Here is a 16670-nt window from a genome sequence, read left to right on the forward strand (position 1 = left end):
CTGTCACTACCCTTTTTTTTTGCCATCTGTTGCTGACACACACCACATTTGCAACTTTACAGGCGCAACGAGCGAGAGAAAGAGCTATTCAAATATTACTCATACGCCATGTTGTACGTTTGTTGAATGAACAAAAAAAAACCCAATGGCCAGTTATTAGCTAACCAGTCCAGTCCAGTCCAGTTCAGTTCAGTTCAGTTCGATTTTGGTTTTGGTTTCGGTTTCAGTTCAGTTACACAAACTGGCCAACAAACAAATGACCGTTTTATGGCCAGCAATCAAACACAAGACCACAAATACTTAAACTTATGGATGTCTGTGTATATGCCAGTAGCCAGATACCGCCGCCATATGTATATATATATATCTATATATTGGATGCCAGCCATCATCATCATCATGGCTTGGCAGAAGTTCCAATTTTTCACACAACTCGACCGCAAAATATATAAAAAACACATTCTTATTACAAATCGTGGCTAGAGTGGTGTGCCAAAATGAAAAACAAAACGGAAAAAGGGGAAAAAAAAGGAAAAAGTATGTTTTCATTCCCATAAGTGAAAAGAGGCCGAGGAGCTGCAAAAGAGAAAACCCACTCTGACGCACTTATTTTGCGCTTTGAATCCAATCACGTACCAATTTTCCAAATTTAACCTTTTTGAGCTCTCGAGGCTGTAGAGGTTGGAGGTTGAATGCTGGTGGCTGGTGGCTGGTGGCTGGAAGGGGGTCAGTTTGCTGGCTGCCAATAAAAACCATTTGCCAGAGTGAAATTTATATGGCCGCGTCGATACGGGAAAGAAAAACGTGTTTGAGAAGAGTGCAAGAAGCGAAAAGGAAGTGGATAAAGAGGAGTATGAAGAAGAGTATGGGCTAAAGACCGCAGGCCGAACGCCCTTTTGAACCGTTTCAATTGACCAAAGGCCAGGACTCTTCCTTTAAGCCACCAATTCCCAAATAATATGTACCTTGTTCCCATACACTATCACCCCCCTTGGACTACCCCTCTCTTAACCTGTTCCAAAACTTCACAGTCAGCTGAAATTTTTCTACTGGTTATGAGTTCGTGACACGATAGGGAAAGATAATCCTGGCAAAGGTTATAAACTGTGTATAAGTCGAAGACCTTTAATTGAAATGGAAAATTATGCTAAAAACTTAGGTTTTTCTTTTAAGAAAAACCAAGAAAAGCTTCTCTTTTTGTACATTAGCCTAGAAAATCGTTTTTCTTCACTTTCTTTCTTGGTTCTTTGGTAAAAGTTCTTAGATCTTCCAAATCCCTTATCTTATCTTTCTCTCTTTCAGTTGACATTTATTAATAAAACATATATAAAATGATTAAATTATAAACATGTTAAAATTTTCATTCAATATAGAATCTCTCATCTACCCACTGCTCATCTCTGGTACTCTGTACTTTACTTGGCTTCGTTTACCATATTCAGTCGATTTCCATATTAATTTCGTAGTCTGCGTAATTTGAGCCATTCTATCCACCTCACTCTCATCTGCCAGCTCTGCAGTCGACTTTGCATACTACACAGAGAGAAATTTGTTATAGAACTTAGATCTATCATAAAGAGAATGTGACTTTCATGTATTGAACTTAAACTTAAATCCATAAAAACTTAAGAACTTAAGAAAAAACAACTTCTAAAAGCCAACAAATTCTTATAATGGAAACTTCTACAACATATTTATTTCTATTTTCTCTCCGTGTACTACTTATGCTCTTTTCGATTCTCGGTATCTGTTTGCGCTGGGCTCCCATTTCGCCTGTAAGCGACACCATAAAATACTGAACGTGTTGAGCACTGGCACATACACACACACACGCACACACACAACTGCACTGCACTGTACTTGTGTACACAGATATGAGAAAAAAGTGGCGAGGAAAAGTCATCAGGGCTGAAGGGGAAAAACTTACTGACCTCGCCAATATAATACCAATACCAGCCACCAACCCATCGATGCCTTCGATTCTCGAGCTTTGACTGTTTCGCTGTTGGGCTTGAAGAGCCAGCCGCCTTGTTGTTTTATTTTTACGCGGTACCACTTTTGGCTTTTGTTGCCAACATCCTGTCTGACCCTGCCACGCCAACTGTCCTGCCCCCTGACCCCTACCCTCTGTTCCTCCATAACCGAACTCAACTTTGACCGCCCCCCGTCGACCCCGTTGCGAGTGACGCTTCATTTTCTTTATTTCAGCTGGCAGCACGCACATTACATTACATTACAACATGGCCGGGGAATGGGTCCCCGGGTCTGGGTCCGCAGCCAGAGTCCATGTCCGTATCCTTATCCCTGTCCGTCTCCACGTTCATGTCGTGGAAAATGAGCTGGAAAGGGACAGACACAGGAGGACAACATCGCTTTTCCGACTCGCATTTCGGCCATTTGTTGTTTGCCCATTTCTATCTTCGAGTGCGAGTGTGAGTGTCAAGTGAGTGTTTGAGTGCTCGGCTTATTCATGGCCAGTGGATTCGAGTGGAATGAATGAATGCTGGGCTGGTGGACAGTGGCTCCTCCAAAGCTCAATGCCCACTAAGTAATTGTCCAACGTGAGCTTATGGACCAGAGAAAACAGGCATTTCGACAACCTCCAAAAGTATTTCAACCCATTCAAGGGAAAAAGTTTATAAAAATATTTGTAAATTTGCAAGGAAAACAAGGAAAATGGATGTTATGAGAGATAGATAGATAGATTTTCCAATAAGGTTAAGGTTTTCCTTTAAAGGTTAATAACTCGTAACATTCGTTTAAAATACATGTCGCTCTTTACTTTTGCGCCACAGAAAAAAAGAAATTACCTTTTTTTTTTTTAAAGGCTTTCCTTAACTCAGATTCCCACGCTGTGGTTTTCTTTTCTTTTCCTTATCCAAGGATTTTTTCCAACAGCAGCAGCAGAAGCAGCAGCTTCTTCTTCTTTTACGTTTTCCCTCGATTTTTCAATACAAATTGATGCCATCTGTTCGACGTTTAATGCCTCGGGGTTTTGGCCTGCTCCCGGGCCATTTGTCGTGCAACACTTTCAGCGCTTTTTAATGCAGTGGCTGCATAATTTTAACGCTCGTAAGTCGCCTGCATTATCCGGGCCATAAATCGGACACGACTTGCGCCTTATACTTTCTTTCCAATGGTCACGCCCACTTTTCGCATTCCCATTGTGTTCGTCGCCTTTGGGTTTCCCTTTTTTTCCCTCCTTGCTGGTAGATGCTGTGAAGCAGTTAATTTTGGCCACTGGGCAGCTCAATTTTCACACGATTGGCCTGGACTTACAGCCATATATAAAACCATATCCTTTTAGCCACAAATATATATATATATATATATATATATACCTACCTGGCAACACACTCAGCTGACCCGAAAGCCACTTAAGAGCCATTCAAATTACGTTTCATTACGCTTATTGACGGGGGGGTGGGGCAGTAACAAACCTTTTTTATGGCCAGCAGGTGATATCAAAAAGGAAAGCGGATTCGTACTGGGAATACTTCGCAGTTCACATCGATGGGTATTCAGATGTACTCCAAGTTAAAGAAATATTTTCAAGGAAAAACAAATTTTCCAAAACCATAATCTGTATTATAATTTTTTATATAATAATGGGTAGCATGGGTAACCCCCAAGTCGATCAGCAAAAATTCAATGTCTTCAAACTTTGTGCCTTTGTTTTATGGCCAACGAACTTTTGAATTCAATTTGTTTTTGGCCAGCCAAAAGTTATTGATTTAATTCGTATCTGGGGAATGCTTAATCAAAAATACTCGGATATATGACGGGCAGTGCCACCCTACTTTTTCCGACACTTTTCCAACGAAAAATTTGAGGCAAAAGTTTCTTGGTCATGTGTGCGTGCGTGTGTATGTGTCTGCTGCTTGCTGGCTCGTTAGCTCAAAATTCCGTGGAGATAGTTTCCCAGCTTTCCTTGTTTTTCTCATCGATTTTCAGATCTCATATTAATTTTCCACCAACCATGTAGCTCGAGTTAAAGCTGTCAGTCGTACAGCGATTTCAACGTAACTCACTTTAGTCACAACATTCAGTTTTATTTTGAAAGTCAAAAGATCAAAACATTTTTTGTCCTAACTCTCTCGTTTGGATATTTTTGGTTAAATATTTTCTAACAGCAAATAGTTAATGTCTTTTTTGTAAAAATGAATAAAAGTCTGTTGAATAGCGAATCATCATCATCATCATCGTGGCTGTACGAAAAAGAAACCTCTGAGGATGAAGATAATGAACTTGAACGACTTTTGGGACAATTATCGCGAGTTCCGGGCAAATGTCCGGTGAGCGGTTGTGAACAAGTGGTTTTTCCCTCTGGTCTATTGTCTCATCTAATGCATAAACATAGCCGAGAACCCCAAATAACCGTCTTTGTTATCTTCGATGATCAACCCTATCGGACGAGAATTAACCCGGAAACTTTTCCACTTGGAATTCCAAAGGCCATTGCCATCATTTTATATGGTGGAACTGATGGCAAGCCTGAAACTCAACCTGGTCGCCGGCACTTGAGCTTTGTCAATTATGGATTATTAAACGATTGTAGTCAGTATGATCATCATTTGCCAATGATCCTTATGATTTACAAGACCACCTGGTGTACCTTTATGAATGACAAGGTTGCCGCCTCCGAAATTGAGCAGCAATTTTGCGACAAAGAAGATAATATCTATGTACTATGGGTAGTGGCTCCGAATACAGCTCATCGTATGTGCTATAGCCTAACACTTTTCGATAGTGACTATATACAATCACGTTCGGTTTTGCGAAATGCAAGAAACTATGTTTACTCACAAGAGCCAGATGACTTTTTGGATATTGATACGGATTACATGGTACTACGTTATATAGACGCAAAGGAACTTATGAATGAGTCAAAAGAGACAAAACTAGGTCTTAATCTGCAGTTGATGGTATATGAAGATACCGAGGGTGTCTTAATTGAACATAACTCTAAACATTTATTAAGTACCTACACTGGACCCGGTTGCAAAATGCCACGTACTAAGATGAATCTAAATCGAAATTCACATGGAAAACTTTCCCTTAACCGAACCCCCACCTCAAACCCATCGATATATACCGATGAAGCGGTAGGGGGTTCTTTCCATTCTACCAATGGGCCTTCCAAAGAATGCATAAAGTCCAGCTCGCGAGAGACTTACGTTCCGCCTGAGTCGGATAAGGAAGAAACCCATTCCGAAATCGAAGATATGATCATCAACGCAGCTCTAATGAAAACGCTAAACAGTAAACCAGCAGAATACAATGAAAGCGATGAAAACGAGCTGGAAGATTCAAAATCCAAAAGATACAAGCAATCTGCCCGAAAACAGAAACAGAAAGAACATGAAAAATCTGTAACTAAAAAAACAAAAGCATCGCTGAGGAAAGTCGATTCAAAAAAGCTATTGGAAACTATAAAATTGTATCTGGAAGAAATGGACGAAGACAGTTCTTCTGAAACTGACCTTGAAAAATCTCTTCAAGAATTTTCCGATGACACGTTAGAAGAATCCTTGGTAGACAATGATGTGGATCAAGAAATACTTGTTAGGTTGGAAAAAATAAGAGATGAGTGTTATGAAAAACTTCGAAGGAGAACTAGATCCATGTCCTCTGAAAAACCCTCTGGATCAGGGAAGAGTTCGAAAGTGTTAGGTTCAAGATTGAAAGCAAAAGTTGAAACAATACTGGAAAGCAAACCAAAAAAGCCAGCAAAAACGCATGACAAAACTAAAAGGAAAACCATAGCGAAAATACTACATATGGCAAACACCATAATTGACGAATCTGAAACCGATAGTGAATCTTAATAACAATCTTAAGAGGTAATTTACAAAATCTTAAGTTACATTCATGGCCAATCTAACTATAAAATTTCAATGTTAATTCTTGAATTCTGTAAAATAAATGACCCAAATTCAGGTTAACGAATACCGAATATGATTTTATGAGGACACAGAAAATGCTTTTGTTGTTCTCATTCTCGATTCTCATTCAGCATTATTTAAATTCCAGTTTCGTTTCACAGTAGTAGTTGCCCACATAAAAATGGTCAAATCCTGTGGCGAGTCTGTGTGTGCGATAAAGTGGGTGTGTTTGGCCAGAGGGCAAAAAAAGAGCAAAAGCAACCCAAAACCATTGCGGTTGTCGTCGCACGTTGCACTTAGCTGGAGATTTCATGCCATTTCGGTTTATTTAAAACATAAAGATTTGAATTTAAAAAGCTTCCAAATACAGATGGGCAAGGATAACAGGTAAACTTCCATACAAAAGGCTCTTAAATAATGCACACAGGCAGGCTAGCATTTACTTAAGATTCAGTAGAAACACAACTTTTGAGAATATTTATTATTATTTACAATATATGTAGCAGCAAGAGTTCTTTAATCCGATCAACAAGTTTTATATAGATTACTTAAAAAAAACTCTAAGGAAATTTTATGTTTCCAAATTAAGGTGTTTAAACGAGTTTTGCAGTAGGAAAAATGCATAACAGAAAATAAAAAAAAGATAAAAAGTACAGCACCGCCAAACTGCAGGCTATTTCTGTCAAACTGACAGCTGGCTGAAAAGAGAGCACGATAGCCGCTAAGAACGAGACGGCCGATATGGCGAGGTGAGAAAATCAGTGAATGAATCTCATCCAAGAGTTTTTCGCACTTGAAAGCGGCCGGCAAACAAAACAAGGACGCCAGGAAATGGGCGGAAAAGGGTCAAAAAAGGGGGGGTCCGCGCCTGTCCAGAGTTGCCTGCAACTGAAATGCTCGGCAAACAATGCAAAAAAAAAATATTAAAAAAAAAAACAAGAATATATATAAAACTGGCAAAAAAAGAAATGTAGAACCGGACTCGGAAAGGTGAAAAATAAGAATGGCCGGCAACACAAATAAAATGCGAAAATGCTGGGCGACAAGAACAACAAAGACAACAACAACAGCAACAACAACAACAACAACAATAACAACAACAACAACAATAACAAAAGCATTAAGAAAAATACAACATCAACGTTGGAAATCTTCTGCTCTGCGGCAATGGAAAACTTTTGAATAATTTATCTCGCGTTGAAAGGACGTTTTCATTAAAATTCGCCAACGTATTTAAAGTGCGAGATAACTCCCAGAGTGGCGATTATTCAAGTGAGTTCATTTGCCTGCTAGGAATGCTAAATGCGAGGGTAACTACCCTTCGAATAAGGGGCATATTGATTTTGTAGACAAAACTAAAGATCGTATAAGAATGGAAGTCACTTTGTATTTATGTTTTATGCTTATTGAAATTGAATACTATCTACTTCTTCTCTAGAAAACTATATCTGAAACGAAACCATATCTGAAAGCTATAATAGGAAGCTTCTATGAGAGCTTCTAATGAGTAATGAAGAGGTTTCTGTAAGTTCTATAGTTAAATAATGCACTTCTGTTAGTTTGGCATTGATTGGTTTCCCCATTAAAGGGGATATATTTCAGTTTTTTAAGTTTAGGTTTATATTTTCATCGATCCTCCCAATTATTTTAAATTACTTCGAACTATTGGTTTTTCAAGAAAGAAATAGAAAGAGTCCAATTTAATAATACTAAGTTATGGCTAGCTTTTAACATACATAGCTTTGGTGGGGTTACCTATGTTTTACCTATGGCAAAGTGCGGCCTCAGAGACTCAAAGATCTTTCTAGGAAATAATATCTTAACTTTCTTTAAGTTAAACCTAGCAAGGCTTAAAAAATACATTAATATTTAATGAAAATCATTAATAAAATTGTATAAAACATAAGATATAACATTTTTCCTAGTTATAAACCTTCTCCCTTTCCCTTTTAACCACTAAATTTCCATCCAATGAAAAAAAACAGAACAAAGTTGTTGCCAAAATGCAAAGGGCGAACAGTAGGAAAACAAATGAAAAGCAAGAGTTTTTCATTGGAAAATTGTTTTACATTTCAATTTAATTCCATTTTTTCTGTGTCTGCCCCACACCCCCTTGCACCTGTTTTTGCCAAAGCCTGGGAATATGGTTTTCCTGTAATTTTGATACTCTGTGTGTTATTTTAATGCGCTTTCCCTGTTCGCCCATCCAACTTTTTGGATAAATGCTAGTTGTGTGTTTTATGTTTTCCCTTGTTTTTCACTTTTTTTTAGTAAAAATACAATTTATTGAGTCTGCCCAAAATGAAATAATAATAATGTAATTTTCGAGTCTGAATAGGTTGATAAAGGGCAATAATTTAGGATTTTTTTAAATTTTAAAAAGTGAATAAAATACCCTTTTACCCAATTAATACTCTTTTAATCTTTCTACATTAAACCAATATTTTCTATTATATTTTCACTCTATAGAATGCCCTGCACTTTGCTTTATCTTTGGCTAGAAAAATGCTTTCCTTTGTTTTTTAGTTACTTCCCCTTTCTGGCTTTATGGCTTTTCTCTCTTAGTTGCCTTTGCCAAAAATTAGCCATCTAAATCATGTCCAGCGTTTCCCCTGGCCATTTCAATTCCCAGCTCTTCGCTCTTCGGTATCTGCCGTATTTGTCAAGAGTGGAATCAACATAACATAAATTCAATGTCCGAAACAGAAAACACAGCAAGAAATTAACTAAAATAAGGGCGATACTAACTAAAATAGCAATCCTTAGGCAACTAAAGAAAGTTTTAAGAATATTAAAACTAATTTTGTTAATCCTTATTTAAGGTTTTTTGGTTGGAAAATAAAAATCTTCTAAAAAATATCATAAATGTCTAACATTTTTGTCCAATGTATAAAAAGAAAATGTAAAACCCTTTTCTCCACAAATCTTAGCTCCCTTGTTCCGCTTTGTTTTTTGATATTTTTATTTTACATTTTCTTTTTTTTTTTTTAAAAACTGAAATATGGCGCATTTGCTGCTGAATATCTCGCGTAAATATCGCCACATCCCACATACACATACATAGCTGCTATGTGTTTATTCAGGAAAAATGGTGGGCGGCAATGGTGGAAAGATGCTGGTAAAATGGGGCGGACCCGCGCGTATTACCGTTGCACTGGGGCTGGCAATTTTCTTGCGGGTCCCCACCACCGCACCGCATAACATCGCATCGCCCTGCCATTTCCATTTTATTTTGCTTCTGGGCAGCGTCGTTTCATCGCGCAATTTCCGCACAAGTGTTGGCAATATAAAAATAGCGACAAAATATAAAAGTAATTTATGTTCGCCTTTTTCCATATCATTTCTATATGCATGAGTTCGGCGGTACTCACTTTACTTGGGTAGTTTATATAAAAAAAAAAATAATAAAAAAAATAAAAGGAAAGTGTAAAAAAAAATAACAACAACAACTCACCGCCCCCCCCCTTTCCCGTTTGCCCGCTGCCTTTTTGTGTGTTCGTTGTTGTGATATATGAAATATGCATGTTGATGCGCTCGTTTGTATGCGCCAAACTGCATTTAATTTATTAAAATAAATATTTTGCAGTGTTGGATAACGGTGTCTGAGTTATGTCAACGAAGATAAAGCACTCCCTGGCTATATGTATATACCATATAGCCGAGTTCTGTACTTAATCCGTAATTGATGGCATTCTTTGAGCTTTGGCTTTCAATCCAATAAAAAGAAATTTCTCTTTAGACTAAAGAAACTCCATTTTAAAGTAAAATTTTCTAGTGTTTAGATATTTTCCCTTTGTTGAAGTTGATTAACTAACAATGGCAGTGAAAATTGTATTAGCAATGATTATCATAACGATGATAATGAAAATGATAAAACACCATTCATAATTGATGACAATCTATGGTCGTTGCTTTCAATTTGATTAACCAATTGCCGCGTTGAAATTTACATGAAGCGAAACCGAAATTAAATATGTTTAGTCCGAAATCACATTTCATTATAGTGCGGCGATTGCATAATAATGTGGTCAGCCGCAAATAGCAGCCATTATCCGAGTCAGCCGTGCCGTGTAACCACCTCTCACATATCTATCTATCTATCTATCTATGAAATCACCCACCCAACCACCCACCCACACACATGCTTTTTGTTGCTGTCAAATCGCATTGCAAAAGACTAAAATACTCATGAATATATCAGCATGAGCATTTATTAGATTCATTTGACAGGATGTGGCAGGTTGGGATCTTTGTTAGTGAAATCTAAAAGCAAATATAAATCCATATATATAATATATATTTACCTGGACAGATGTATTTGTGTAATCGATTTCTAGTTTTTTTTTCATAGCTAAATGCCAGAATGTCATCGAATAAAACCGAAACTATATGGTCAGCATATTAAATATTCCTTTTTTTCCCACTCAAAACTACAAACAATCAGCCACTTTCCACATACCCAAATATTAATTCCTTGACCAGATTGAGGGAAAATAATTAGGTTGTCCCTTTGGACTTTGTTCAAATATTTCCATGCCAGATTGTCAACTTAAATTATACACAATTTGTGCTATCAAATGGCCCAACGGCATATTTTTTTTTTATTTTTATTATTGTTAGTCATCAAGAATGCAGACAGAGAGAAAGAGAGACAATTATAGGGGGGATAAAAAAGGGACAGAGAGCGTAGAAGCAATTCACAAAGTTAACAAATAAAATTATGCAAACGTCAACGACAACAAAAAAAAATTCAAATAAAAATAAAATCAAGAAAGAAAAAAAACAGGAAAATAAGCAAAAAAAAAAGAGAGCACAAACAAATTTGCACGACAAGCGAAGGGAAAATAAAATCTGACTCTGTAATATGCCAAAACTGTGTTCATAGTGTAAAAATGTCTATTTACATAGTCATGCATCATGCAGCCAGAAAGAGACCGCCTATACATATATATGGGATCAGAAAGAGAGGTGCATAGGACAGGGACAGGTACAAATGCTTGGGCAAAGAAATGAACAGAAAGTTAAAAAAAAAATTTTAAATATCTATATGGAAAAGTTCATAAATTTTCAAACACCACGCGAACTGGGAAAACCGGTAGAAAGGCCAAAACGAGAGCTAGAGCTAGCGAGCCAAAGTGAAAGAGATGGAGCATTCGGGGGGGGCACACACAGATTGCGGCAAACTATTTGCAGCACAGCAAAAGTAAAATGCAAATAAATCCCCAAATGCCAGCCGCCCAGTCACAAGTACATGCAACACTAAACAACAGGCACGTTCGTCTTTAGCTAACACCCTTCCCCCAGTAACCCCCTACCTTTTTTTTTTCTTCTTTTCACACCCATCACCCAACGATTTGCCACCCATTTTCCCGCCTCGTTTGCTAGCTAAAAGATAGCTCCAAAAAACTACTACTACAGCCGCCCGCACACATATGTATGCAAAATATGCCCACCTGGTTGAAGGAGTGCGAGAGGGAGGGCGGAGAGGCAAAAAAAAAAAATGGACTAAAATTCCGGAAAATATCTGGACATTTTTCCCGCAAAATTCGTTTACAAATCGTTGGACAGTAGAGTGCGTGCACGCCATGACTTTTGCCCATTTGCAAGTAAACACTCTCATCTCCAGATTAATCCGATTTTAATGTAGCCTACTTTTTTGGGCTCCACAGAGAACTGAACTAGTTTTTTAGACCGAAAAGTAAATTAAATTTAATATTACAGTCATTAAGATCTGCAATTAAGTAAATAGTTTTTTTGAATAAGGTGTCAGAAATATATATCAATTTTTTTAATATAAAAAAACTTCTTTCTAACCTTTTCTATTTCCGTAAAATATTCCATCATCTGCCATAAAATATTTCTTTAAAACATTTTAATCCAGCCTGACCTAATTCCAATGATAGTTATCCACGGCATTCCCCAGAGTTTATACCCAGGATCAAAGGTTTCTCGTCTCGGGCTCTCTGCTTCTGAGTATTCCCCAGCTGGAAATCATTGACAATTCGCTGATGTCTCCCCAAAAGCCCCAAGGAAGTGTGCAAAAAAAAAAAACAAGCACTAAAAATATATAAAAAAAAAACTACAACAAACAAGCAAAAAAAGGGAAGCGCATAAATGGCAGAGCTAAAGTGAAACACTTTGGGAGCAGAGGGTTTTTGGCACACGTGGAAGCATTTTGTCGGACCGGAAGTTGCATAATTTCAAAGCGGAAACAACTAATTTGATTGTATTTAGCACCAGTTGGGGACCCAAAACGATGGCAGTGGCCAATAGTGGCGTAAAAAGGGAAGGGCAAGGGCAAAATTCCAGAGGTTTTATCCAGGGGAGAGCAGCTTAATGAGCAACTTTTTAGTTGCAATTAGCCAGTAGAAAAGCAACTGAAGTAGAAACATCGAGGCGAGGCCAGTCGAGGCCCAAACCTCAGACCGGGTTTCTGTGGTTTTACACATTTCACTTTCATTATTCGCAAAAATGTGCTAACTTTTTAATGCGCTCAACTGTTGTCCAAAGCTCTCCCGAGAACTCACTATACATATAGATATATATATTTATATATATACATAAAATAACAACAACACCAAAAAAAAAAAAAGGAAAAACGAGTAGGGTCTAGGGGCGGGAAACTTTGCTGATATCAAAATGAACGACTCTGGCCATAATGCTTGGCAGGTCAGTAGCTGACAGCTGGGAAACTATTCCAAAACTGACGGCACTCTGACTTCTGGCAGGTAAAATGCTACCAAAAACTTTACATCGCTTGATTAAAAACTTCCTTCCCCCCACTCCCCACCGAAAAACAAAAGCGCGTTGTTAGCATTACGTTAACTAATTTTAAACTTTTGCAACGCGTTAAAGTTCCTAACAACTCTGAGTAATATTAATCATTTTAGATCAAAAAAAAGCATTATAGCAGTAAGAAACGTTTGTAAGGGAAAGTATTTCGGAAAATTAAATTATAAAACAAAATTGGAATTCTACTTAAACCAAAAGACCAAAAGGAACATGCCCAAAAACGTTAGCAATATTATTTATTAGAACTAACTAACTCATATATCATGCATGACAAAAAGCTGCTTGCTGCGCATTTCGAGGGAAAGTTTAGAACTCAATTTGTTGGACATCCCGCAGAACATATCCATAGTTAATGATCCTCCGCTGGGCGCAGTTAATATAGCAAACAACGGCAAAAATGGGGGAAAAACTTTTACGGATGTTAAAGGTTGGAAAATGATGAAAATGGAAGTGGTGTTGTCAGGGACGGGTTCGCTGGAGCGGGCGACGAGGGCCTTTTTGCCAACAAACCTTTTTTGACAAGCGTCGCAGTCATAACTTTTACTGTTCTACTTGTTGTTGTTGTTGTTGTTATAATTGCTCATTACGCTGGCATGTGCCACGCCCCTGCTCTATAAACGCCAACGCCCTGTCCCGCTGATTTTCACTTTCTCTCCCCCCAAACATTATGCAGCTTTACAGCTCGCCACAATATGAAACTTTTTAGTTGATTTTATTATATTTTCTCCGCTTTCCCTTCGTTTTTTTTTTTTTTTTTAATTTTTCATTTTCTGTTGCGTTTGTTTGATGCCTTCCAATGGCAGATTTCCTGAAAACCGAAACTTTTCTCTAGGCCCGAATTAAAACAGTATAAGCATGACCAAACACCGAAGACCCTTAGGTGGGTCCGAACACATATTTTACTGGGCTTTATTTCTAGCGGGTTGGCTAACAACAATAATGAAAAAGCAACGTTGAGCTAATTAAAATCATTTCATAAATTTACCATTTTTTTTTGGGTGTACAAAAAATGGGCAAATTCCTAGAAAAGGTTATTGAAAGTGAAAGTATTTGAATTTTTGCAGCACTGAAAAATCTTCAAATATTAACAAAGTAAGTTTTAAGTTTAACTGAGTAAAGGAAATATTTAAAATAAAATAAATATTATTAAATTTTTTAATAGGGTTATTATTCCTTCTTAATTTTCCTATTCCTATTTTCTTAACTTCTACTACCAATCAACACTGTTACTCTCTCTGTCACTCAAATCTTTCTTCCCAACACTGACATTTATCCTCCACCGAAAACGGTTTCGTTAGGCTTTGATGGTATGTCCTATGGCTGGGTGTTTGGGCGAATGGGTGTGGTTGGTTTGGGTGGCTCCAGAAATGGGTGGGTCAAAGAACCGAATGGGCTGTGAGTGCCTGCGGCTGGGACGCGACACGTGCAACGGGCGCGTCAAATAGGAATTCATTAACAAAACGTTACACAAAATTTTAATTAAATATTAAAACATAAAAGTTTCTCGAACAATATTTCTGTGCGTTGGCGACAGTATTTCGGCCAGACCTTGGGGCACTTGAGTACCCCAAAAAAAAAAAAAAAGAAGAAAACCATCGCCCCCCCACTCCCACTCTCACGAAAAACCACCCAGTTTTTCGGGGTAGCAGCAGCATGACAGCGGCCTTTTGTTGTTGTCGTCGTCGTCGTCGGTGCTTTTGGTAATAGAAAATTAAGTTCTATTTATGTGCAAAAGTTGCTCATTAAAATCGAGCAGGCAAACTTTGATTAAACTTGCCTGCCGCTTTTATTTCTTCCAATTTTTTGTTCCTATATATTCCTATATTCCTATATATATATAGAGAGAGAGAGATATTTTTCTCTTGGGCAACAGTTTGTTTTTATGCGACAAAACTTGTCGATAATTTAATTAGTAGAATTTCCTCTAGCCGAACACAATGCCCGGACAATAAATGCCGTACGGAGTGGCGAGCAAGAAGACAGCAAATTGCCCATAAGGCTTGAAAGCAGCCTTGAGCCAAGCCGTTGGTGGGCGTAAGTAGGTAGGCGTGACGGTGGCACTAGCAGTAGCCGTAGCATTGGCACTCCACTCGGTACTCCACAGAAATGCTGCTCGGTTTTGCTTGCGGGCATTTAATGTATCTTTAATTTCCCCTGTGGTTCGTGTCGTACACAATCAGAGAAACATATCTACATACATACTCCAACCATATATAGGTATATATGTTGATAGATATACGAGAGCATATGTGGACTCACATGTGTGTTCGTTTCCGTTTCCGTTGAATAGTCATGGTTCCGGTTATCTGGGGGATATTCGTTAAGTCCCCTGTTTTGGCCAGCTGTATTTTTTTGGAAATTTTATACAAGCTAATTTGTCAAGGTTAGTGGTTAAGTAAGCAGATGCTTAGATCCCCAAAAAAGTTAATAAATAAATATGTTTAAAATTTAAAGAAATTTATCTAAAATTGTAACCCAAATTCTGCTTTGATCAGATATAGATACAATTTTCACTAGCATTATACCTATTTCCTTTCCCACCCAACAAACTAAATGATATATTAGCTAACTTCCCCTGAAATACCCTCACTATTTGGCAATCACACATAAGTGAGCTATGCCCCCAGTCCGCCAAAATCAACATTGTCGTCATCGTCGGTGCGTATTAACGCCCATCCGAAATCCCAAATACAAATTGGAATTCCAGACAGAGACAGCGTGAGATATCCGTTTTGGTCCTTAGAATTTGGCTTCCTCTACTCACAGCCTACTCTGAAAGCCCTAGACAATAATAACGACTTGTAGTTAATGCCGCCAAGCTAAAGAGTCCTAGGATTTCCCAAGGCCATACAAAAACAAGAATATAAGGATACTAATTCTAAGGGCAAAAGGAGAGAGAGAGAGAGAGAGAGAGAGAAGGAAAATATAACCCTTTTTAATTCGAGTTTAAGACTTTTGGGGCCAGGCTAATGACGCCTTTGGGGAAATTTCCCATCGATGGGCAATAGCTCGAAGGTTGAGAGCCAAAAGGAATAAAGAAATCGGCCAGTGCATCCAATTAACTGTGAACATAAGACCACTCTTTCATAATCAAGAGCTGCCATTTGGGGCCAACAAACAAATCAATGCGAAAAGCCCGAGAAGAATTCATGAGTCATTCAGTCGGTTGGTTGCCTTTTTTTCGGTATCAATTATTAGGCATGCAATGCCTGGCCATCTTTTATGAGGCACAGAGAGAAAATTCGACTAAAATTATTATTTCATTAGAACTTTATCTCTTTATGAGAGTATATATTATGATATAAAAGGCTAGATGGGTCGTCTTTTGTTAAAGTTTCTAATTGATCTAGATTCTAGACCTCATCGAATTTTCTTTTCAAAAACTGTTTTTTCCCAGTGACTCATTCAGATTCTGAGGTGTGGCTGACTTTGATTTGATTGAGCACAAAATTCACCATTTCCCAGCATGTCCAAACATTCAACTGCACTCAGTGTCCGCTGCGTAACATCGAGGGTGTTCCGGTTTTTCGAGTGGTTTTCCGCTCGTCAAAGGAGGTTTTAAACCAAAAGGGAGTGAAAAGGGGCTTGGACACAACGTAATACCCTGACTAGGCATGTTCATATGCCACGCCCCTTTGACGCACACACACACACACACTCGGCAAATGCAACAAGCTGGCAAACCAGAACATCAGAAAAAAAACCCCAAGCCACCTGAAAAATATATTTCAGCAGTGATAGCCCCCTCAAATACCCATTACATCAAGTTAAAGTGTTGTAAAAAATGGTTTTCAAATATATTTTAAGTGCAAAGGCAAAAACTCTTGATTAATTTTAGTAATTGGATATATCAAAGCTGTAGAAGGTGATTCTATTCTACTGAATGTTAACCTTTTGTGAAAGGGAAAACCTTTTTTGTAAAAGCTTAAATATGTTTACTCTAGCAAGAAAAAACCTTTAGAAAAACGAGAAAAATATCTACAAAATACTTGC

General features: G+C 37.9%; 2 protein-coding genes across 2 annotated transcripts in view; both read left to right on the forward strand.

The window, feature by feature from the left end:
- The window catches only part of LOC108110295, an 80134-nt gene that overhangs the window by 38423 nt on the left and 25041 nt on the right, over positions 1-16670 (forward strand).
- On the forward strand, positions 3937-5981 carry LOC108110296. Its single transcript, XM_017219297.1, has one exon. It carries the CDS (start codon positions 4161-4163, stop codon positions 5826-5828), a length of 1668 nt encoding a protein of 555 aa, XP_017074786.1. The 5' UTR covers positions 3937-4160; the 3' UTR covers positions 5829-5981.

The sequence above is a fragment of the Drosophila eugracilis genome, unplaced genomic scaffold, assembly GCF_018153835.1.
Source record: "Drosophila eugracilis isolate 14026-0451.02 unplaced genomic scaffold, ASM1815383v1 contig_2147, whole genome shotgun sequence".
Classification (NCBI taxonomy): domain Eukaryota; kingdom Metazoa; phylum Arthropoda; class Insecta; order Diptera; family Drosophilidae; genus Drosophila; species Drosophila eugracilis.